The sequence below is a fragment of the Gorilla gorilla genome, chromosome 22 (assembly GCF_029281585.2).
Source record: "Gorilla gorilla gorilla isolate KB3781 chromosome 22, NHGRI_mGorGor1-v2.1_pri, whole genome shotgun sequence".
NCBI lineage: Eukaryota > Metazoa > Chordata > Mammalia > Primates > Hominidae > Gorilla > Gorilla gorilla.
The window spans coordinates 38,260,030-38,283,366 of NC_073246.2; the positions used below are offsets into that span (position 1 = coordinate 38,260,030).

General features: G+C 40.7%; 1 protein-coding gene across 2 annotated transcripts in view; it reads left to right on the forward strand.

Moving 5' to 3' along the window:
- Window positions 1-20,187, forward strand: part of MORC3 (MORC family CW-type zinc finger 3) — a 56,299-nt gene extending 36,112 nt beyond the window's left edge. For both annotated transcript variants that reach the window (XM_055373999.2, XM_055374000.2), the window contains exons 10-17: window positions 255-359; window positions 3,623-3,745; window positions 3,852-3,926; window positions 5,839-5,884; window positions 7,743-7,909; window positions 12,647-13,535; window positions 16,035-16,192; window positions 18,802-20,187. In XM_055373999.2, the coding sequence (XP_055229974.1) occupies window positions 255-359; window positions 3,623-3,745; window positions 3,852-3,926; window positions 5,839-5,884; window positions 7,743-7,909; window positions 12,647-13,535; window positions 16,035-16,192; window positions 18,802-18,955 (1,717 nt within the window). In that variant the 3' untranslated portion in view covers window positions 18,956-20,187. The remainder of the gene's footprint in view (window positions 1-254; window positions 360-3,622; window positions 3,746-3,851; window positions 3,927-5,838; window positions 5,885-7,742; window positions 7,910-12,646; window positions 13,536-16,034; window positions 16,193-18,801) is intronic.
- Window positions 20,188-23,337: the final 3,150 nt, after the last annotated feature.

A 23,337-nucleotide genomic window follows, 5' to 3' on the forward strand; every position in this document is an offset into this window, starting at 1 on the left:
TTCTTGGAAGTTTTTTTCAAATTGTTATAACTCTCTAAAAAATTTTATAATTTATTGAAAGAATTGTGTATGAGTGCAGTTCAAACCTGTGTTGTTCAAGGGTCACCTATACCTTGAATGTTCTTTATTAACTATATGTTTTGGAGTTTTTTCTCTTCACAGTGTCTGTGTACTCATTACTAGATTATTTATGATTTATCTTATGTTTGAAAAGAATATTTTTCTTGAATTGATTTTATGATTTACTTTTTAAGACTTACAATAACAGCACTAGGAGAAAAGCTGAATGATTACTGGAATGAAATGAAAGTGAAGAAAAATACAGAATATCCTCTAAATTTGCCAGTTGAAGATATACAGTAAGTACATTTTTAAAACATATCATTTCACTTAGATATCAAGATGTGGTATTAGAGAGTAAAGGGATTGTACAATGTTTCACAAACTTAGGACTGTAACTCATAGGAATAAATTCTGCAACATGAATTAGCACACTGCAAAATCAGTGAATAGAATGTAAACCTGTATACATGCACACAAAACATCCATAAAACAATGTTTACCCATATGTGATGCATGTTAATGTTATTTCATTTTAAGATGCTATGGATGGATTATATAATAGTTTGAAAAACACTGGTATAGTATATCATTAGGATGATGGGGCTGAAACCGAACTTGAGTTCATATTCTCATTCTGCTTAAGTAGCCATGTGACATTGAACATATTACTTGGCCTCTTGTAAGCCTCCATTTTCTTGTGTATAAAATGGGAACATTAAGAGCATTTGCCTCCTCGAATTATATGAATTAAATAATATGCCTGACAGTCACTTAGTAACACATCACAGGATAACAGTCCTATAAATGAATGAATGAACAATGTCTGTGTGTTATCTGTGTGTTCTTTACACATTATTATACATAATTTATACATTATACATATTATTCATAATTTATACATTATTACAAAGATAACCAAGACATATAATGAAAAACAAGAAAGATGCAGCTCAGTGTATCGACTTCCCATCGTACTTTTCAATTTTTTTATATTTAAAAAAAGTTTTATACAGGTGGGGTCTCCCTGTGTTGCCCAGGCTGGTCTCAATGTCCTGGGTTCAGGTGATCCTCCCACCCAAAGTGCTGGGATTATAGGCATGAGCCACCGTGCCCAGCTAGTATTTTTTTAATGTGTCAGTATACACATGCATACTTTATAAGCATAGAAAATTTCTGCTAGTATTTTAAAAATTAACAGTGGTAATTTCCTGAGACAAGGAGTTTATAAAGTATAAAGTTATGCTTTGTAAACCTCTAGATTGTTTTGAAGTTTTGGATTTGTTTGGTTGGTTGGTTGGGTTTTTTTTTTTTGAAATGGAGTCTCACTCTGTCACCCAGGCTGAAGTGCAGTGGCGCAATCTCAGCTCACTGCAACCTCCACCTCCCGGGTTCAAGCAATTCTCCTGCCTCAGCCTTCCGAGGAGCTGGGACTACAGGCGTGTGCCACCACGCCTGGCTAATGTTTGTATTTTTAGTAGAGACAGAGTTTCACCATGTTGGCCAGGCTGGTCTTGAACTCCTGACCTCAGGTGATCTGCCTGCCTTGGCCTCCCAAAGTGCTGGGATTACAGGCGTGAGCCACCGCGCTCATCCTGTTTTGAAGTTGTTTATAAATATCTAAATGCTTTTTCAAAGCTAGATTTAAAAAGCAGGCCAGGTACGCTGGCTCACATCTGTAATCCCAGCACTTTGGGAGGCCAACCGCGGCAGGCGGATCACTTGAGGTCTAGAGTTTGAGACCCACCTGATCAACATGGTGAAACCCCGTCTCTACTGAAAATACAAAAAGTAGCCAGGCATAGTGGCACACACCTGTAGTCCCAGCTACTTGGGAGGCTGAGGCAGGAGAATAGCTTGAACCCGGGAGGCAGAGGTTGCAATGAGCCGAGATTGCACCATTGCACTCCAGCCTGGGCGAAAAGAGTGAAACTCTGTCTCAAAAAAAATAAATTAAATGAAATAAAACTAGATTTAAAAAGCTATTGACATTAAGGTGAAGTTTTCATATGTAAAATAAGTCTACATAGGCTGTATCCAGTGGGTCACGCCTGTAATCCCAGCACTTTGGGAGGCCAAGGCAGAAGGATTGCTTGAACTCAGGAGTTGGAGACCAGGCTGGGCAACGTGGTAAGACCTGTCTCTTAAAAAAATAAATAAATAAAGTAGAAGCAAAAAATAATTTAAAAAATAAAAGAATATATACAAGTTCTTTACAGGAATTATTGTGATTTTTCTTTTTTTTTTTTGAGGTGGAGGCTCACTCTGTCGCCCAGGCTGGAGTGCAGTGGCGCAATCTTGGCTCACTGCAAGCTCTGCCTCCTGGGTTCATACAATTCTCTTGCCTCAGCCTCCTGAATAGCTGGGACTACAGGAACCCGCCACCACGCACGGCTAATTTTTTGTATTTTTAGTAGAGATGGGGTTTCACTGTGTTAGCCAGGGTAGTCTCGATCTCCTGACCTCATGATCCACCCGCGTCAGCCTCCCAAAGTGCTGGGATTACAGGCATGAGCCACTGCGCCCAGCCTTGATTTTTAAATGAGAAAAATATGAAAGCATTTTGTAAACTAAAAGTATACTAATTTTAGTTATTCAGAAATAAGAGGGCAAAAGTGTCTTATTTAAAGTTACTTAAATTATAACAACAGAATTCTGTTTTCTGGACTTAAGTGATTTATTATGCTAATAAATACAATATATTGTAGATTTAACATTGTAGACACTAAACATAAAGTTCAGGGCAAGGCATTTGAAATATTAAGTTATAATAAAAATTTAATGCTATTAAGACATAAGTCACATTGTTCAAATTGGCTTGTGACTTTTAATCTTTTGAAGGTAACCGAAATGGTTGTGTCTTATTTTTTGAGAGATGGGGTCTCACTATGTTGCCCAGCCTGGCCTCATACTCCTGTGCTCAAGCGATTCTCCAACCTCAGCCTCCTGAGTGTCTGAGACTAAGGTGTATGCCACCACACCCAGCTCAAAATAGTTGCTTTTAAAATGTATTTCTAAAAAATATCTTGTAGAGACAGGGTCTCACTGTGTTGCCCAGGCTGGTCCCAAACTCTTGGGCCCAAGCAGCCCTCCTGCTTTAGACTCCCAAATTATAGGCATGAGCTACCGTGCCTTGCCTTGCCTTTTCTCTTTTCTTTTCCTTTCCTTTCCTCTCCTTTTTTTTTTTTTGACAGGGTCTTACTCTGTAGCCTAGGCTGGAGGTCAGTAGCATGATTTTGCAACCTCTGCCTCCTGGGCTCAAGCAATCCTCCCACCTCAGCCTCCCAAGTAGCAGGGACCACAGGTGTGCATTACCATGCCCAGTTAATCTTTGTGTTTTTTTGTAGAGACAGGGTTTCACCATGTTGTCCAGGCTGGTCTCTAACTCCTGGGATTATAGGCATAAGCCATCGCACCCAGCCTAATTTTGAAAGAGTTATGTCATAATTTTTAGGAAAGGAATTAAATAACGGCATCTTGTGGTAGAAATGATGTGGAACATCTGATGAAGTATTTAGAGTCCATATTTCTGTGTTAATATTTTGTTCTTGTTTTGGGACAGGAAGCGTCCTGATCAGACATGGGTTCAGTGTGATGCCTGTCTAAAGTGGCGGAAATTACCTGATGGGATGGATCAACTTCCTGAAAAATGGTATTGCTCCAATAACCCTGACCCACAGTTCAGGTACCATAGAGTTGGTAGTACCCTTTTTGGAAAGACGGAAAGTACTGTTCACAGTGTATGAATAGGCGCTGGTGACATGTTATTCCTATGTGATTTTTCTGAATAGAAATTGTGAGGTTCCAGAAGAACCTGAAGATGAGGATTTGGTACATCCCACTTATGAAAAAACCTACAAAAAGACGTGAGTGTTGTATTGATGTATAGTGGGTAATAATGCCCAGATCATGAACAGTGATGCCTTGGCAACATTATTTGATGCTTCCCCAAGGTAAAGCACCTGTAACTGAAAAAGTTTATAATGTGGAGTGCGTAATATCAAGGGCTTTAAAAACAAAACTTATGCTGTGGATACCTGCTGTTTCTTTCATGCTTATTGCTGCCATATATGCGGATGTTTTGTGTAAGAGCAGTCTGCTGTTTTGAGCTGTATGCAGAGGAATCATTAGTGAATACTCCCCCATTCAAGCTTATAGGGAAGGTGTAACAGAAGAGGTGATACATGAATTTTACCAGTTACGTGTTGGTGAGTGCCACAGAAGCTCTGGTCCAGTGCTGTAAGGAAGCTCATAGGGAGAGTAGTTCTGTCTGGTGGGTGGGAGAGCAGAAATAGATCAGGAAACTTCATGAAGGAGGTCATTTTTGTAATAGGCCTTGAAGGATGGGTACGATGAGAATGTACAGGGAACAAACATTTGCTCAGTTTAGCTAGAGTATGTGAATGGGAATAATGGAAAATGGATGTGGCACTTTGGGAGGTTGAGGCGGGTGGATCACCTGAGGTCAGGAGTTCGAGACCAGCTTGGCAAACGTGGTGAAACCCTGTCTCCACTAAAAATACAAAAAATTAGCCGGGTGTGGTGGCAGGTGCCTGTAATCCCAGCTACTTGGGAGGCTGAGGCAGGAGAATCGTTTGAACCTGGAGGGCAGAGGTTGCAGTGAGCCAAGATCGCATCACTGCACTCCAGCTTGGGCAACAAGAGCGAGACTGTATCTTAAAAAAAAAAAAAAAAGAAAGTGGAAGTGGGACAGATGCTGAATAAGGATAGTCAGCCAGTGGAGACTTCAGGCTAATCTACCACACGCAGAAGGCCAGGTTACTAAGAGCCTTTCAGGTGGCTTTGATTTGTAGTGTACTATTCTTTAGTGAAATCCAGCAATAGTATTGGAAGTATAGAAACCTATGTGGGCCGGTGTGGTGGCTCACATCTGTAACCCCAGCACTTTGGGAGACTGAGGTGGGTGGATCACTTGAGGTCAGGAGTTTGATACCAGCCTGGCCAACATAGTGACACCATGTCTCTACTAAAAATACAAAAATTAGCTGGGTGTGGTGGTGCATGCTGTAATCCCAACTACTCAGGAGGGTGAGGCAGGAGAATCACTTGAACCCAGGAGGCAGAGGTTGTAGTGAGCCGAGCACACCACTGCATTCCAGCCTGGGCGACAGAGTGAGACTCTGTCTCAAAAAAAAAAAAAAAAAAAAAAAAGGCCAGGTGTGGTGGCTCACATCTGTAATCCCAGACAGGCCAGGCGTGGTGGCTCACACCTATAATTCTAGCACTTTGGGAGGCTGAGTTGGGCGGATCACCTGAGGTTAGGAGTTCGAGACCAGCCTGGCCAACGTGGTGAAACCCTGTATCCACAAAAAATACAAAAATTAGCCGGGCATGGTGGTGGACGCCTGTAATCCCAGCTACTCGGGAGGCTGAGGCAGGAGAATTGCTTGAACCCAGGAGGCAGAGGTTGCAGTGAGCCGAGATTGCATCACTGCACTCCATCCTGGGCAAGACTCCCTCTCAAAAGAAAAAACCTATGTGATGTTCTAGTTCAAAAGCCTGTGATTCTGGACTGAGTTATCTGGTCTTAGTGGAGAAAAAAACACCAAAGATCTGCAGTTTATACCGGTGAGGATGGAAAAATTCAGGCTGAAATTAGGGTGCTACTGAGATAAAAGGTAGAAAGTATTTCCTGAAGGGCTTACTGCTGATTATATTGAAATAGAAGCAGAGTTCAGAGTACCTGAGTAATGGCAGGTATGTCATTGGGAAATGGGATTGAGAAATAACAACATGTTTTTCATCTTTATTTTAAAGCAACAAGGAAAAATTCAGGATCAGACAACCGGAAATGATCCCTCGGGTAATTAAGCCTTTTTTTTTTTTTTTTAAATAGAGATGGGGGCTGACACCCATAATCCCAGCATTTTGGGAGGCCGAGGCGGGTGGATCACCTGAGGTCAGGAGTTCAAGACCAGCCTGGCCAACATGGTGAAACCCTGTCTCTACTAAAAACACAAAAATTAGCTGGATGTGGTGGCACATACCTGTAATCCCAGCTACTCGGGAGGCTGAAACAGGAGAATTGCTTGAACCTGGGAGGCAGCTGTTGCAGTGAGAAAGATTGGTGCCATTGCACTGCGGTCTGGGCCACGGAGCGAGACTTCCATCTCAAAAAATAAATAAAATAGAGATGGGGTCTCACTGTGTTGACCAGGCTGGTCTTGAACTCCTGGCCTCAAGTAATCCTCCCATCTCAGCCTCCCAAAGTGCTAGGATTAGAGGTATGAGCCACCACACCTGTCCAAGCTTTCCATTTTATAGCTGTGTCTTATATTGTGTAGTGCTTAGTTTAATCAATAGTGAATGTTAAAGTTTAATACATATCAAAGGGATTTGGTTTATTTAGTTCATTTTCTTCTCTTGTACTTCTGCTTGCCCACCTTTCCAACTCTTCCTAATCCAACATCATTCAAACTGTTAGTTTGATTGTTTAGTTGGGTATCTTCTGAGGAAAGGCAAACAAACTTTAAAAATTGTACTGTTAGATAAGCAGTTAAGGAAGACATCCCAGGAACACCCGGGAAGCCATATTTTAGTGCTAACCTGGACAAAAGCCATAGTGTTTTTCCCAGTGTTGACTACTCTGCCTGGCCTCTCTCTTCTGTCTTAATACTTACTGTGTTAAAGAGCTTTGGTTGAGTATGGATGCTCCTAGGCTTACCATAGAGTTACATCCTGATAAGCCCATTATAAGTTGAAAATGTTTTTAGCCGTGGTGGCTCATGCCTGTGTTCCCAGAACTTTGGGAAGGTGAGGTGGGCGATCACTTGAGGCCAGGAGTTCGAGACCAGCCTGGGCAATATGGCAAAACCCTGTCTCTACTAAAAATATAAAAAATAATGTGGTGGCAGGCACTTGTAATTCCAGCTACTCAGGAGGCTGAGGCACAAGAATTGCTTAAACCTGGGAGATGGAGGTTGCAGTGAGCCAAGATCATACCACTGCACTCCATCCTGGGGAACAGATTGAGACTCTGTCTCAAAAAAAACAAAAAACAAACAAAATATTGTTATCAAAAATGCATTTAATACACTTAACCTATTGAATATCATAGCTTCGCCTAGCCTACCTTAATTGTGCTCAGAACTCTTATATTAGCCTACATTGGGCAGTCATCTGACAGTCTGTTTTATCATAAAGTGTTGAGTATCTCATGAACTTTATTGAATACTGAAAGTGAAAAACAAAACAAAAATGATTGCTTGAGTACTCGAAGTACAGTTTCTGCTGAATGGGTATTGCTTTTGCACCATCATAAAGTTGATGCCATTGTAAATCGGGCCATCTGAATGCAAGTAGGCAGTTGTGCTTCTTGCTTGAGAAGTTTGGGTCTTGATAAGTCTAGTAGCAAAGAGGTCACCACATGGTAAATCTTTTTGGCTTTGTGGGCCACATAAAGTCCCTGTTGCATATTCTTTGTTTTGTTGCTTTGTTTCTTCACACCTTTTAAAAATACAAAGCCATTCTTAGCCTACTTGCAGGCTGGATTTAGTTCATTGGTTTACTTGTTGATTCCTGGTATAGCACAAGGAATTTACATGTTTGGAATTGTTTTTGTGTCTTCTGGGATAAGGGGGAAGAGGAAGATTATATCTTGTGTTTTGGGTATGTCACACTAGAAATAGTTCCTTTAAGGTGATGATTTTTCCCTCCAACAGATTAATGCTGAACTGTTGTTTCGGCCAACTGCTCTTTCAACTCCAAGCTTTTCTTCTCCTAAGGAAAGTGTTCCAAGAAGACATCTTTCAGAAGGAACAAATTCTTATGCGACAAGACTTCTAAATAATCATCAAATTTCAGCCCAGTCTGAACCTGAGAGCAACAGGTCAGTGGCTAAGATTGGTTTTCCATTTGGGGAATATTAAACAGAGCCTTTACTTGACACTTCTATGACAGTGATGCAATTCGGGATCATTGTAGGTTCCATTGTGAATTGTAGGTTCCATGAATGTGAAAATCTTCAGGACAAATTGTCTTGCTTTTATTGTCTAAACTTAGGCTAAACCCTATCTGCCACCTGTTAAATTCGTTAAAAAGTATTAATTGAACAGCCTGGCCAACATGGCAAAACCCCATCTTTACTAAAAATACAAAAAAATTAACCAGGCGTGGTGGCGGGCACCTGTAATCCCAGCTACTCCAGAGGCTGAGGCGGAGGCTGAGGCTGCACCCCAGCCTGGGCAACAAGAGCAAAACTCCGTCTCAAAAAAAAAAAAGCATTAATTGTATTCATTGTAGAGTTTGATCGCATTCTCACCTGTTTGAATTTCTATATAGTATGACAATTCCTGCTTTTAAGATGATCAGGACTTAAAAAAATGTGAAGCAGCCCGGGCGCGGTGGTTCACGCCTGTAATCCCAGCACTTTGGGAGGCCGAGGTGGGTGGATCATTTGAGGTCAGGAGTTCGAGACCAGCCTGGCCAACATGGTGAAACCCTGTCTCTACTAAAAATATAAAAATTAGGTGGGTGTGGTGTTACATGCCTGTAATCCCAGCTACTTGGGAGGCTGAGGCAAGAGAATCGCTTGAACCTGGGAGGCGGAGGTTGCAGTGAGCCGAGATCGCGCCACTGCACTCCAGCCTGGGTGACAGAGCGAGACTCCATCTCAAAAAAAAAAAAAAAAAAACAAAAAACATGAAGCAGTTAACAGTACGACACTATAGTGACCCGGAAGTTCTTTGGAAAGCCTATGGCACACTGTAGGCACTTAATTTATTGGAGGAGTGGATGGAGAAGGAAGGGACAACGAGAAAGTGATGCATGAATTGAATAGTTAACCATCTTGACTGGATTGATCAGCGAAGGCTTTGTGATGAGGTGGTACTTACGTTGGTTCCTGAAGTTCTGAAAACAGTAGTCTTGTAGATGGCCTCTTCCAATTTAATAGAATGAAGAAAAGTGAAGAAGAATGAACGTGATGTCTACAAACTAGTGGATCAGACTGACTATACTGATGTTTGTTATTCAAAGAGGAACATTGAAACAAGCTTCTCTAAGATAGTGGGGCCAGATTTTTTTTGAGATGTTTTGTAACTTTTATCAAATTCTCAAAGGAATTTTTGACCCCAAGGAAGATTATAAATAACTGCCTTTATGCATATATAAATCAAAGAGGGCATATTCTAGAATAGTTTGCTCTTTATTTTTTTGAGTCGGAGTTTCGCTTTTGTTGCCCAAGCTGGAGTGCAGTGGTGCAATCTCAACTCAATGCAACCTCCGACTCCTGGTTCATGCGATTCCCCCACCTCAGCGTCCTGAGTAGCTGGGGTTACAGGCACGCACCACCATGCCTGGCTAATTTTTTGTATTTTTAGTAGAGACAGGGTTTCACCGTGTTAGCCAGGATAGTCTCGAACTCCTGACCTCAGGTGATCCGCCCGCCTCGGCCTCCCAAAGTAATGGGATTACAGGTGTGAGCCACAGCACCCGGCCAATTTGCTCTTTATAACCTGTGTATTGGACACTCATTTTGGAGCTGGATTGCTACTTTATTAAGAACTCATATTTTACAGTTCTCCTTAATATTTTTGGCTTTTCTTTGTAAGGATGGTTTTGTAGTTTACAGATAAGAGATTAAAGGTATTTTTAATGATTTTAACGTTTAGATTCAGGGTACATGCAGGTTTGTTACATGGGTATATGGCGTGATCCTGAGGTTTGGGGTATGAATGATACCATCACCCAGCTATTGAGCAGAGTACCCAATATGTAGTTTTTCAGCCCTGCCCACCTCCCTTCCTCTCTCCCCACTCTAGTAGTCCCCAGTGTCTATAGTTCCCATCTTTATGTCCATGTGTACCTAGCACTTACTCCCACTTATAAGTGAGAACATGAAGTATTTGGTTTTCTGTTCCTGCCTTAATTTTCTTAGGATAAAGGCCTCCAGCTGCATTCATGTTGTTGCAAAGGACATTATTTCTTTCTTTTTTATAGCCGCAAAGAAAATTTTTTAAAAGTTGGCCGTCATCAAAATGGAAGACAAGAATAAAGAGGGAAATTTTTGATTAAACAACTTTTTTTTTTTCTGAAACAGTCTTTCTCTGTCACCCAGCCTGGAGTGCAGTGGCATAATCTGTTTACTGCAACCTCTGCCTCCTGGTTCAAACAACTGCCCTGCCTCAGCCTCCTGAGTAGCTGAGATTACAAATGTACACCGCCATGCCCTGCTAATTTATCGTGTTGTAGTGTAGATGGGGGTTCACCATGTTGCCCAGGCTGGTCTCAAACTCCTAAGCTCAGGCAATCTGCCTGCCTCGGCCTCCCAAAATGCTGGGATTACAGGCGTGAGCCACTTCGCCCGGCCTATTAAACAGTTTTTAAAGCCACATTCTCAAATTTGTAAACCAAAGTTTGTGGAAAGGGTGTATCTAAGTCTTAGGAAATATAAATAGGAATGAGCTTGGTAAGAAAAAGAATAGAGTAACTCCAAATTAAACAGGGCAGAGTAAGCAAGAAGTACTTGATACAGCAAACCAAGGGAAGCTGAAACCTAAGCCTGCTGGAGGATGGTAGAAACCAGTTTACACCACAGGTCCCTAGAAATTCTCCTAACTTGGAAGCATTGGGGACTGCTGAAGGTAGAAGATAGATAGGGGTGAGAACCAGAGGCTTGGTTGGAAACTTAAAGTTGAGACCTCTTTCCAACCTGCAAAGTCTGGTGAGTGCCCTTTCTCTGCCTCTGTTAGAAGATAGGGAATTTACTTTATGGAGCAGTTTTTACTGCTGAAGATGTACATGAGCCATTGTTTTGAAACAGAATGAGTAAGGGGAAGTTTGGATACTGAATGGTCAGAAATCCACTGAATGGTCAGAAATCCACCCTTCCCTCCTCACTGGGCTCCAAGAGAGAAGCCCTAAATGATGATGGCAGTTTGAGCACCCTTTGAATCACAAGCTCAGCCCTAACTACTGCTAGTCAGTTTCACTCTTAGGTATACGCAGATCGCCCTGGATAGCCACATGTGTCATCTCCCACACGGGACAGCAGACTGAAACAAAGGGAATAGAAGAAAACATTGTGAAATTTATTGGGGGAAAGTGATGTAGACTTGAATAAATAAATCATTTAGAATGAAAAGCTTAACAGTCGGAAGATAGAGAAAGAAGAAAAGATACAGTATCTGTACTGGAAAGCCACCATCTGAATAAGGGAGTTTCAGAATGGGACGTAGGCACTGGTATGGTGTAGCAAACATAGCTGCCTTCCAGAATGGGAAATCATACCAGAAAAACTGCATTTCCACTAACTACAGAGCATAATGTCTAGAAGGAGAGCCACTCAAAGACATAGGATCATGACATTTTTTAACACAGGGAATAAAATATTTTTTCAGAAAGAAACAGATTATGTACGTGCAAGAGATGAGGAATTAGAATGGCAGAAACACTTGAACGGCAGATGAAAATGGAATGATGCTTTTAAATTTCTGAGAAAATAATTTTTCAACCTGGAAGCCTATATAACAGTTAAGCTAGCAATAGACTTGAGAGAGAAATAAAGATGTTTTCATCATGCAAAACTTTGCATTTGTTATGTTCTGTGTACCCTTCATTAAGATGCTGTTGCAGGCTGTGCTCGCCCAATATGAGACAGTCCAAAAAAGAGGAAAATCCTTCCTGAGATCTAGGAGGTCTAACACAAGGCCCAAATAGCAAACCAGTAAAAATATTCCTCCAAGTGTGGAAAAAGGCAATCAAATGGTGATAAATAAATGTGAACTATGCACATATTAACATGAATGAACAGGGAATGATGCAAATGAAGAAATTGGGGCAATTTTAATTCAGATAAAATTATTTCATATGAAAGGATAAGAAATACTGGTTTGCTTTATGGCTTATCTTTGATCACTGATTACTGATAAAAATTATTATGGGCAAATGAAAATGGTGGTGCCATTCCCCGAGCTGAAGAATACAAAGAAGGGGCCGGGGTGGGTAGCATTCTGTTCTGGAAATGTGTACATTGAAATGCCTGGAGGTGATCAAATGCAGAGATGTTCGGCAGTAAATAGATCTGGTACTTCAAAGAGATCTCAATAGTCCATTGTCTTCATCTGTAAAAAGAGAAAATAATCTCTACTTCATTAAATCAGTGATTGGTACTATACAATGCGTCACTTTAAAAAATGAGCCTGGGTATTTCTTAGTATTGCAAAACTTATAGGCTGGGCACAGTGGCTCATGTGTCTAATCCCAGCACTTTGGGAGGCTGTGGCGGGCAGATTGCTTGAGCTCAAGGAGTTTGAGACCAGCCTGGCCAACATGGGGAAACCCCATCTGTACTAAAAATATAAAAATTAGCTGGACGTGGTGGCGGGTGCCTGTAATCCCAGCTCCTCAGGAGGCTGAGGCAGGAGAATCACTTGAACCTGGGAGGCAGAGGTTGCAGTGAGCCAAGACTGTGCTATTGCACTCTAGCCTGGGCGACAGAGTGACACTCCATCTCAAAAAACAAAAAAACTGTTACAATACTGCATTTGTTAGAATGATTACTTCAAGGTCATCTATTTTGTCCATATTTTATAATCTTATGTTTTATGTATAAAATTTTTTTCAGCTTGAAACGGAGACTTTCTACTCGTTCCTCAATTTTGAATGCAAAGAATCGGAGATTGAGTAGTCAGTTTGAAAATTCAGTTTATAAAGGTGATGACGATGATGAAGATGTCATCATCTTAGAAGAAAACAGTACCCCCAAACCTGCAGTAGATCATGATATTGACATGAAATCAGAACAGAGTCACGTTGAGCAAGGTGGTGTTCAGGTTGAGCTTGTGGGTGACAGTGAACCTTGTGGCCAGACTGGTTCAACAAGCACCTCATCATCCCGATGCGACCAGGGAAATACTGCAGCTACCCAGACTGAAGTACCAAGTTTAGTTGTTAAAAAAGAAGAAACTGTTGAAGACGAGATAGACGTAAGAAATGATGCAGTGATTCTGCCCTCCTGTGTAGAAGCTGAAGCAAAGATACATGAAACCCAGGAAACCACCGATAAATCTGCAGATGATGCAGGCTGCCATTTACAAGAACTGAGAAACCAGCTACTCCTTGTCACTGAGGAAAAAGAGAATTATAAAAGACAGTGTCATATGTTTACTGATCAAATCAAAGTGTTACAACAGAGGATACTAGAAATGAATGACAAGTATGTTAAGAAAGAAACTTGCCATCAGTCCACTGAAACCGATGCTGTATTTTTACTTGAAAGTATTAATGGCAAATCTGAAAGTCCAGACCATATGGTATCTCAGTATCAGCAAGCTTTGGAAGAAATAGAAAGGCTGAAAAAACAATGTAGTGCTTTGCAACATGTAAAGGCTGAATGCAGCCAGTGTTCCAATAATGAGAGTAAAAGTGAAATGGATGAGATGGCTGTGCAGCTTGACGATGTGTTTAGACAACTGGACAAATGCAGTATTGAGAGGGACCAGTATAAAAGTGAGGTGAGTTATATCATCCAACATGTAGTCGTGGAGTCCAGGGCCATTTAAACCTTAAGAAGCTGCCAGTTGGCTGGGCGCGGTGGCTCATACCTGTAATTCCACCACTTGGGGAGGCCAAGGCAGGTGGGTCAGTCACTTGAGGTCAGGGAGTTCGAGACCAGCCTGGACAAAATGGTGAAACCCCGTTTCTACTAAAAATACAAAAATTAGCCTGGCGTGGTGGTGGGAGGCTGAGGCAGGAGAATCACTTGAACCCAGGAGGCGGAGGCTGCCGTGAGCCAAGATTGCACCACCACATTCCAGCCTGGGCAACAGAGCGAGACTTTGTCTCAAAAAAAAGCTGCCAATTGCTAGATTGGAATGCTTTCACTTAAAAATAATTCTGTTCTTATTGAGTGTCTGTTATTCTACTGGTTCTCAACTGAGGAGAGGGCCTCCTGGAGGCATATGGAATTGTGTAGGGGCATTTTTGGTTCTTCCAGTGTCTTGAGATGTGCATTCCTGAAAAATATTAGGGGTAGCCAGGTATGGTAAATGTCCTGTTCAGAATACCAATATTAACTTAATACCTCATTAATACAGTTAATTATGTTCTTTTTTGGGCATCAATTCTGCTTTTAAGTATAGTTAATCCTTTAGTTATGGAGTCATTCATTTTTCTAGATTATGTCTTTCAAGATTCCTGAGAGAAATTGACTTATCCCTTTTAAAATCTTTGATTAATATACGTATACATACATACATACATACATACATACATATATATATATATATATATATTTTTTTTTTTTTTTTTCTTCTTCTTCTTGAGACAGAATTTAACTCTGTTGCCCAGGCTGGAGTGAGTGCAGCCCAATCTCGGCTCACTGCAACCTCCACCTCCCGAGTTCAAGCGATTCTCCTGCCTCAGCGTCCCGAGTAGCTGAGATTACAGCACATGCCACCATGCCCGGCTAATTTTTGTCTTTTTAGTAGAGACGGTTTCACCACATTGGCCAGGCTGATCTCAAACTCCTGACATCAAGTGATCCACCCATCCTGGCCTCCCAAAGTGTTGGAATTACAGGCGTGAGCCCCCATGCCTGGCCTGAGTTGCTTATGTTCTGACTATCAGAACTGAGTCATCTGGCTAAAGGGTGCCTGGGAAATGCAGTCTTTATGCATGGGTTCTTTTACTGAGAAAGAAGGAGAAAAACGATAAATACCAAGAGACAAATGATAAATATCAGTAGCCTCTTCATATGCCCCTACTTCAAATTCAGGTAGCTCCTTTTAATCTATTTTATACATTTTTGTGTGTGAGGCCTTTGAAAGGATTTTCCTGCTAAAAAGAGTTTGGGAGCCATGGTGTGGTGCTGTGCTGTCTCTTCCTTGGGAATATTTGCTACTCATGCAAACACTAATCTTGATGTCTTGGCTCAGGAGTTGAATGACAAAATACAGATGCTCCTCAACTTATGATGGTGTCAGTCCTGAAAAACCCATCATAGGTTGGAAACAGCATTAACTCCAACATTCATTTAATTACAGCCAACCTCCCAAAATCTTAGCCTAGCCTAACCTGCCTTTAAAGTGCTCAGAACACTTGTATTAGCCTACATTTGGGCAAAATCATCTAACACAAAGTCTGGTTTATTACAACATACTGAGTATTTCATGTAATGTATTGAATCTGTGCTGAAAATGAAAAACAGAATGATTGTATTGGTATGCAAAGTGTGGTTTCTATAGAATGCATATAACTTTCGCACCATCATAAACCTGGAAAATCATAAAGTCAAACCGTTGTAAGGGACCATCTGTTTATAAAAAACATAAACTCATTATTGTAACTTAATTATAAGCTGATGAGTATGCAAGAAATAAAAACCACTGTGACATTAACATAATTTAGGCATTAGTATCTTGGTTTTTCTGTTTTTTTTGTTTTGTTTTGTTTTGTTTTGTTTTGTTTTTGAGATGGAACTTCGCTCTTGTTGCCCAGGCTGGAGTGCAATGGCGCGATCTCAGCTCACCGCAACCTCCACCTCCTGGGTTCAAGCAGTTCTCCTGCCTCAGCCTCCCGAGTAGCTGAGATTACAGGTGGCCGCCATCACACCCAGCTAATTTTGTATTTTTTGTAGAGATGGGGTTTTTCCATTTTGGTCAGGCTGGTCTTAAACTCCTGATCTCAGGTGATCTGCCCACCTCGGCCTCCCAAAGTGCTGGGATTATAGGCGTGAGCCACCATGCCCGGCTGGTTTTTCATTTTCTAGGTACCACTTTTTTAATTAAATCAAGTGGTAATATGTTGTATTCTCTCAGTGTAAAAAGATGTAGAAGTGAAGCTGTAAACGAATGAAGCCTTGTTTATAGAAAACTACTGGTTTTTCTTTGTGTATTTGTTTTTTGATAGTTGATAATGTTATCAAGCAGGTTCTCTATATTAGCTTGAAATTTCACTTTGCCATTAGTATTTTTAAGTTTTACAGTTATAAAGCTCATTTATATTTTTGTTAGGTTGAATTGCTGGAAATGGAAAAGTCACAAATCCGTTCACAGTGTGAAGAACTCAAAACTGAAGTTGAACAGTTAAAATCTACAAATCAACAGACGGCAACAGATGTTTCAACATCAAGTAACATTGAGGAGTCTGTAAATCATATGGATGGAGAAAGGTAATATTAAATGAGGTGTTTTTGTGGGGCTGCAATTATGGTTAGGATACTATTTATTTTTATCTGCTAGCACCCATCAAATAGATACTGTTCTGTCAAAAGAAGTTATTGATTGTTTGCTGTGACCCTGGTGTTATCATAGATACAAAAGAAGTGACACTTCATTTTCCTTCCTTTCCAGTTTCTGACCGTTTAGGTTCTATTTAAGTGGAATAGGAATTTAGAAGGAATAAAGCATTTGATCGGTCAGAGTGGTTTTAGAATGCTTTTTGAAGGAAAATAAAAATGGACAAGATATTGAAGAATAGGGGGAATTTGGCCGTGAGTAGAAGACAGGAGACTTTTACTGAAACTCACTCCTTCAACCTGTTTTTCTTTTACTGTCGTACTTGGTACCATGTCTTTATGGCTTGCTGTCCTTATTTCACTGTATGCTCACTCTAATCTTTTAGGAAATCGCAAAATTATTAAAAATTGCCATAGTACAGATGATATTAGGAAGAAGTCCTATTAAAACAAGTAGACAGGCCAGGCGTGGTGGCTCACACCTATAATTTTAGCACTTTGGGAGGCTGAGTTGGGCGGATCACCTGAGGTCAGGAGTTCAAGACCAGCCTGGCCAACATGGTGAAACCCTGTCTCTACTAAAAGTACAAAAATTAGCCGGGCGTGGTCGCAGGCGCCTGTAGTCCCAGCTACTCGGGAGGCTCAGGCAGGAGAATCGCTTGAACCTAGGAGGTGGAGGTTGCAGTGAGCCGAGATTGCGTCACTGCACTCCAGCCTGGGTGACAGAGCAAGACTCTGTCTTAAAACCAGGCGTGGTGCCTCATGCCTGTAATCCCAGCACTTTGGGAGGCCAAGATGGGTGGATCACTTGAGGTCAGGAGTTCGAGACCAGCCTGACCAACACGGTGAAACCCCGTCTCTACTAAAAATACAAAATTAGCTTGGCATGGTGGTGCACACCTGTAACCCCAGCTACTTGGGAGGCTGAGGCAGGAGAATCGCTTGAACCTGGGAGAAGGAGGTTGCAGTGAGCCGAGATCGCACCACCACGCTGTGGCCTTGGCAACAAGAGCAAAACTCCGTCTCAAAAAAAAAAAGCTGGTATGGGAACGATTAAAGTATTATCAAAGGTCTAGTGGACTCTTACCATAAAAGCTCACAAAAAAACATGCTCAAAATCACATTCTCCGCATTATCAGACTAAGGAAGAACATCTTGATCCCTTCATAGATTTCCACTCGAGAAAAATCAGTATCTAAATTAAATATGGACTTATTATATTGTAGTGGGGTAGGGAACAAGAACAACTGTAACACTCATTTTATGTGTTTGCCATAATATTTGAAGCAAAAGCTGCCTTACAGTTTAGGTGTTTATTGCTTAAATACTTTTGGGCATTTTTTAAAAAGTCTAGAATGTTGATATTCATAAACTTGGAAGGCATAATTATCTTAATCTATGGTTTCCCAGTGTTTTCAGCAAACCATTGTTCTCTGTAAATGCATGGTAACTTAAGCATGTAATAGGATCAGAGCAGTCCTACAATTATTATTATTATTATTTTTTTTGGAGACAGAGTCTTGATCTGATGCCCAGGCTGGAGTACAGTTGCATAATCTCGGCTCACTGCAACCTCTGCCTCCCAGGTTCAAGCAATTCTCCTGCCTCAGCCTCACCAGTAGCTGGGACTATAGGTGTGCGCCACCACGCCCAGCTACATTTTGTATTTTTAGGGGGAGACAGGGTTTCACCGTGTTGATCAGGCTGGTCTTGAACTCCTGACCTCAGGCGATCTGCCCGCCTCAGCCTCCCAAAGTGCTGGGATTACAGGTGTGAGCTTCTGTGCCCGGCGTAAAAAAAAGCTGCTTTAACATTGTTTAACACAATGTTTTGCAAGCTTATTTGACCACAGAACCTTTTATTACCTCTTACACAACTATGGATATCTTATAGAACATGTTTTAGATAATTCTGGCTAAGCATGGTGGTTCATGCCTGTAATCCCAGCACTCTGAGGTGGGCAGAATGCTTGATTGAGTCCAGGAGTTTGAGACCAGCCTGGGCAATATAGTGAAACCCCATTGCTACAAATAATAATAATAAAAATTAACCGGGCATGGTGGTGTGGGCCTGTGCTTCCAGCTACTCAGGAGGCTGAGGTGGGAGAATTGCGTGAACCCTGGAGAGCAGTGGTGCCATCGCAGCTCACTGCAGCCTTGACCTCCTGGGCTCAGGTGATCCCCCACCTCACCCTCTTGAGAAGCTGAGACTACAGGTGTTGTCACCAAGCCCAGCTAATATTTTGTGTTTTTAGTAGAGTCAGGGTTTCACCATGTTGGCCAGGCTGGTCTCGAACTCCTGGGCTCCAGTGATCTCCCTCCTCGGCTTCACAAATGCTGGGAATACAGGCATGAGCAAGTGCACCTGACTCATAAAAGTGAATTATTAAAGTAAATTGAGTTCTCTAGGGGAGGTTTTGCTTTTCCTTTTGTTTAATTGTATATTATTCTATAGAGATTTGATTTTGATATTTTACTTTTTAAGGTCTACATGAATCTTAACTTGTAATGCTCATCTAATAAGTTACATATTTGTATTTGCAGCCTCAAACTCCGATCTCTTCGAGTTAACGTAGGACAACTGCTGGCTATGATTGTGCCTGATCTTGATCTTCAGCAAGTGAATTACGATGTTGATGTAGTTGATGAGATTTTAGGACAAGTTGTTGAACAAATGAGTGAAATCAGTAGTACTTAAAGTATATGTTATATAAGATAAAATATTTGCTCAATTCTTCTGGTTGTACAGCTTTCAAAATATAATTAATTTTGTTTTATAGATATGATAGGCAACAGACTGAAAACTATAATCTTTACTGTATTCTATGCATTCAAATGTGGTCACAAATATTGTGGACACATTATCTTATGTTTTGAAATACCTGTGAATTGTTGGCATTGAGCAGCTGAAGCTAACTCATGACTCTGTTTTGAATGTAAATATTTGTAATTAAGCCTGCACATATTTTTTTATTGCCCTAGAGTACTCAAGTGTTTTTCACCAAGAGCTTTTCAGGTTGCCCCTAAGCTTTGTGCAATTTTTTCTGGTTCCCCAAAGTGTATTTTTCTCTAAGTCGAGGGCTATGCCATAATACAAATGGAAATGTTACCTTTGATTTTCTTATAAAGGAGTTTAAATAGGATTTTTAAATAATGTAGTAACACTCCTGATACAACTCTGGTTATAAGTGAATTGAGCATTAATGTTTCTTTTGTATAAACTCCTATCCTGAAATATTTTATTCATGAAAATAAGGTAAGCAAAAACCAACTCCATTTTGCCAGGATTTTCTTGTGCTGAGATTGCCAATCACGGTTAAACACAAAATGTTTTTATAGAACGAAGAAACAGTCTTTAACAGAAAAAAGGTATTGAAATATTAAATGGCCACCAAGTTTACTTTGAAGCCCATTTTTGGCTGTTTAGTCAGCATGAAGTGGGCATGATAATTTTTTAATATTTCTTTTTGTGAAATTTCCTGTACAGCCTTTTGTAGGATTACTACAGGTTAATGTGAGTTGAGGAAGACAGTCTTTCTCAAACAATACTACATACCTTTTATTATATTACAAACCTAAGTGTTTTATATCCTAGAGTCAAGGAACAAATTTCCTTAGGATTATAGTATTACATGCCATAAAATACTATGCTTTATTGGTCCCATGTTTTGTGCAATTTTAAAGAGATGGCTTTCTATTAAGTATAAACTATGTATATATAAGAACCATATTTTCCACAACTAAAATGTGCATTATTTTTTCCAAAGTTTTATCATTGCTATTTATTTTTACCTTTGTTTTTGAACATTCAATCCGTTCATTTTGTATGTATGCTTAATACATGTCGGTCATATACAGTATTGAATTTTTACTGTATAGTAATTCTGGAAAGAGCAAATAAATGAAGATTGTTTTTATTTGCCTGATAAAGTAATTGAAAGTGTATTTTTGGTATGAAGCTGGTTTTCTGTCACAATTGTAATTTCCCAAATTTTAAAATATCTTATAATAAAATAAAAATATATGATGGCTAACTGTTTAAATGCTACTTTTAAAGACTTAATATTAACCTCAAATTATTTTAAAACTAAAAATGTATTCATTAGACCCTCAACTTGAGCTCATTTTAACTACTTTAATTGCAGTTTATTTTTTGAAGACTGTTTCCATTAAGACTGAGGCTGAGCTCCTCTTTCCTCAGAGTATGTATATTCTGTTTTCAAAAGCTTTTTCTCAGCCTGGCGCGGTGGCTCACGCCTGTAATCCCAGCACTTTGGGAGGCCGAGGCGGGCGGATCATCTGAGGTCGGGAGTTCAAGACCAGCCTGACTAACATGGAGAAATGCCGTCTCTGCTAAAAATACAAAATTAGCCGGGTGTGGTGATGCATGCCTGTAATCCCAGCTACTCGGGAGGCTGAGGCAGGAGAATCACTTGAACCTGGGAGGTGGGGGTTGCAGTGAGCCGAGATCACACCATTGCACTCCAGCCTGGGCAACAAGAGCGAAACTCCGTCTCAAAAAAAAAAGGACTTTTCTTTGTATAAATCATTTACTCTAGAGAAACCTTGCCTAAATAATAGCAGCTATGTAAATCATGTGTAAGTTTTGTGAATATCTAACTCATGCAGTGGTTCTTTTTGGAATTTGCTATTTTTCCCTTTCTTTTGGCCAGCTTCTCTATGTATTCTTCAAAAATATTTCCTGTAGCTGTCTGGCTTGATGGGAAAATTAATCATGGGATTAGTAAGAGAAACTTGCTTGCTAAATTGATTCTTTGGAAGCACTTAGATATTTTTTGCTCTTTATGAAGATATTGAAGTATTGCCAAGATATGAGACTTCGAAAATGTGGCTAACAGTTGCAGACAGAACAACTGTTGTTTAACAGAACAACGTGGGCTTTCATGATGTATGTACCTTTCTCTTTTGTTGCGTGTGGGGGACAGTATTGCTTCAACTAATGTTTATCACTTTAAAATACGAAAGGTATGAGGAAGTAAACCAAAACAGTCCACAGTCTTCAAACAGGACCTAGGGTGGCAAAATCAGTGAAAGCTGAGTGAGCACACAGAGCAGGAGGGCATGGCACGTCCCTGTATGCTTCCTTTGGGCCTCAAATTCTTCATGTGGCAGGTCCAGTTGGTGACGCTGCCTGTGATCTCAGACGCTTGATTCTTGCTGTCACATGAGACGTCTTAAACTTGGGTCATACATCATTGAGGAATCATTTAAGTTCTCACCTCTGGCTACGTAGTAGAATTACTTGGGGAGTTTTTTAAACTCCCAAAGTCAGGCTGCACCTCACGTTAATTAAGTCAGCGTCCTTGGGGTTAGACCCAGATAACAGTATTTTTCAAGGCCTCCCGGGTTAATTCCAGTGCACCATCAGAGCCAAGCACTGTTGAGCTGTCTTCTGTTGAGTATTTATAAATGTTGAACTTGAGTGGTTCACGAAACAAACGGGATCAGCATATCCACTTTCTCACTGGGGCAAGCAGGGGGAGGGAGGGGAAGCAGAGCGGTGCCCCGGTAGAGATGTAAATGAACAGTGAAAAGACTTTCTCCACGGCCTCTAAAGGTAACCACTATTGGCTTTTGTGTGCATACATGCACACATTCATGTGTATGTATTTTATTTACATTAAATTGCGTATATTTGTATCGATATTTACACAATGGGATTATACCATATAATTGATAACTAAACATTTCCATATCATTCTTTCAAAAAGCTTAAGTAACATTTCATCATAGGAATATGCTCCTAATGGTTACTTACTTACTTACTTTTCGTTAGAAAGAATATACTGGCTGGGCGCAGTGGCTCATGCCTGTAATCCCAGCACTTTGGGAGGCCAAGGTGGGTGGATCATGAGGTCAGGAGATCGAGACCATCCTGGCCAACATGGTAAAACCCCATCTCTACTAAAAATACAAAAATTAGCTGGGCGTGGTGGTGGGCTCCTGTAATCCCAGCTACTTGGGAGGCTGAGGCAGGAGAATCACTTAACCCCAGGAGGCAGAGGTTGCAGTGAGTCGAGTCACACCACTGCACTCCAGACTGGTGACAGAGCAAGACTCCGTCTCAAAGTATACTGTGAAGATTAATACATACCACACATGATTTTCCGATTACATCCAGAGTGTAAATTGTTAACAGTGAATATTGATAGGTCGAAGAATGTATGCCATGTACATTTAAATAAATATTGCCATCCAAAAAAAGGTTGCAGGAATTTATACTTAGGATGAGTAATAAATATGAGAGTTTTCCTCAGAGTCTCTCAAACTTACTTTTGCTAATTTGATATGTGAAAATATGACAGCTGACATTTGTCTCAGTCCTTACGTTCGCCATTTTAATTTTCTGTGTTCTATACATGTTCTTTGCCTATTCTTTTCTACTGGGTTCTTGTCTTCTTGCTGTAAAGAAGCTGAAAGCTTGTGTTAATTGGCCACACACCACCCAAAAACTACCCAGACACACTACCCATTTCTTCCTATTTCAGAAAATCCACAGTAGGTTGTCTTTTTTTTTTTTTTTTTTTTTGAGACAGGGTTTCATTCTGTTGCCCAGGCTAGAGTGCAGTGGTGTGATCATGGCTTACTGCAGCCTCAACCTCCGAGGCCCAAATGCTCCACCTGCCTCAGCCTCCCGAGTAGCTGGCACTAGAGGCGTGCACGACCATGCCCAGCTAATTTTTCTATTTTTTGTAGAGATAGGGTTTCGCCATGTCCAGGCTGGTCTCAAGCTCCTGGACTCAAGCAGTCCACCCTTCTGGGCCTCCCAAATTGTTGGGATTACAGGCATTTGAGCCACCGCGCCTGACTGGTTAAGTCCTATTTTGTGCAGTGTCTCATAAACGGGGACTCACTGAAGCGGCTTGAAAATCTAAATAGAATCCTATCTACATATTTGTCTGTTGAATGTTGGTCACAGCTCACAAGATGAATGCTATTAATATCTGATTGGCGTAGAGGAAAAAATAAATCTGTTGCTTTTTAGAATTGTCTATTGATCACAGAGTTAACTTTCACATACTAGCCTGTAGGAAGAAAGTCTGGTTAAGATAAGAGTTA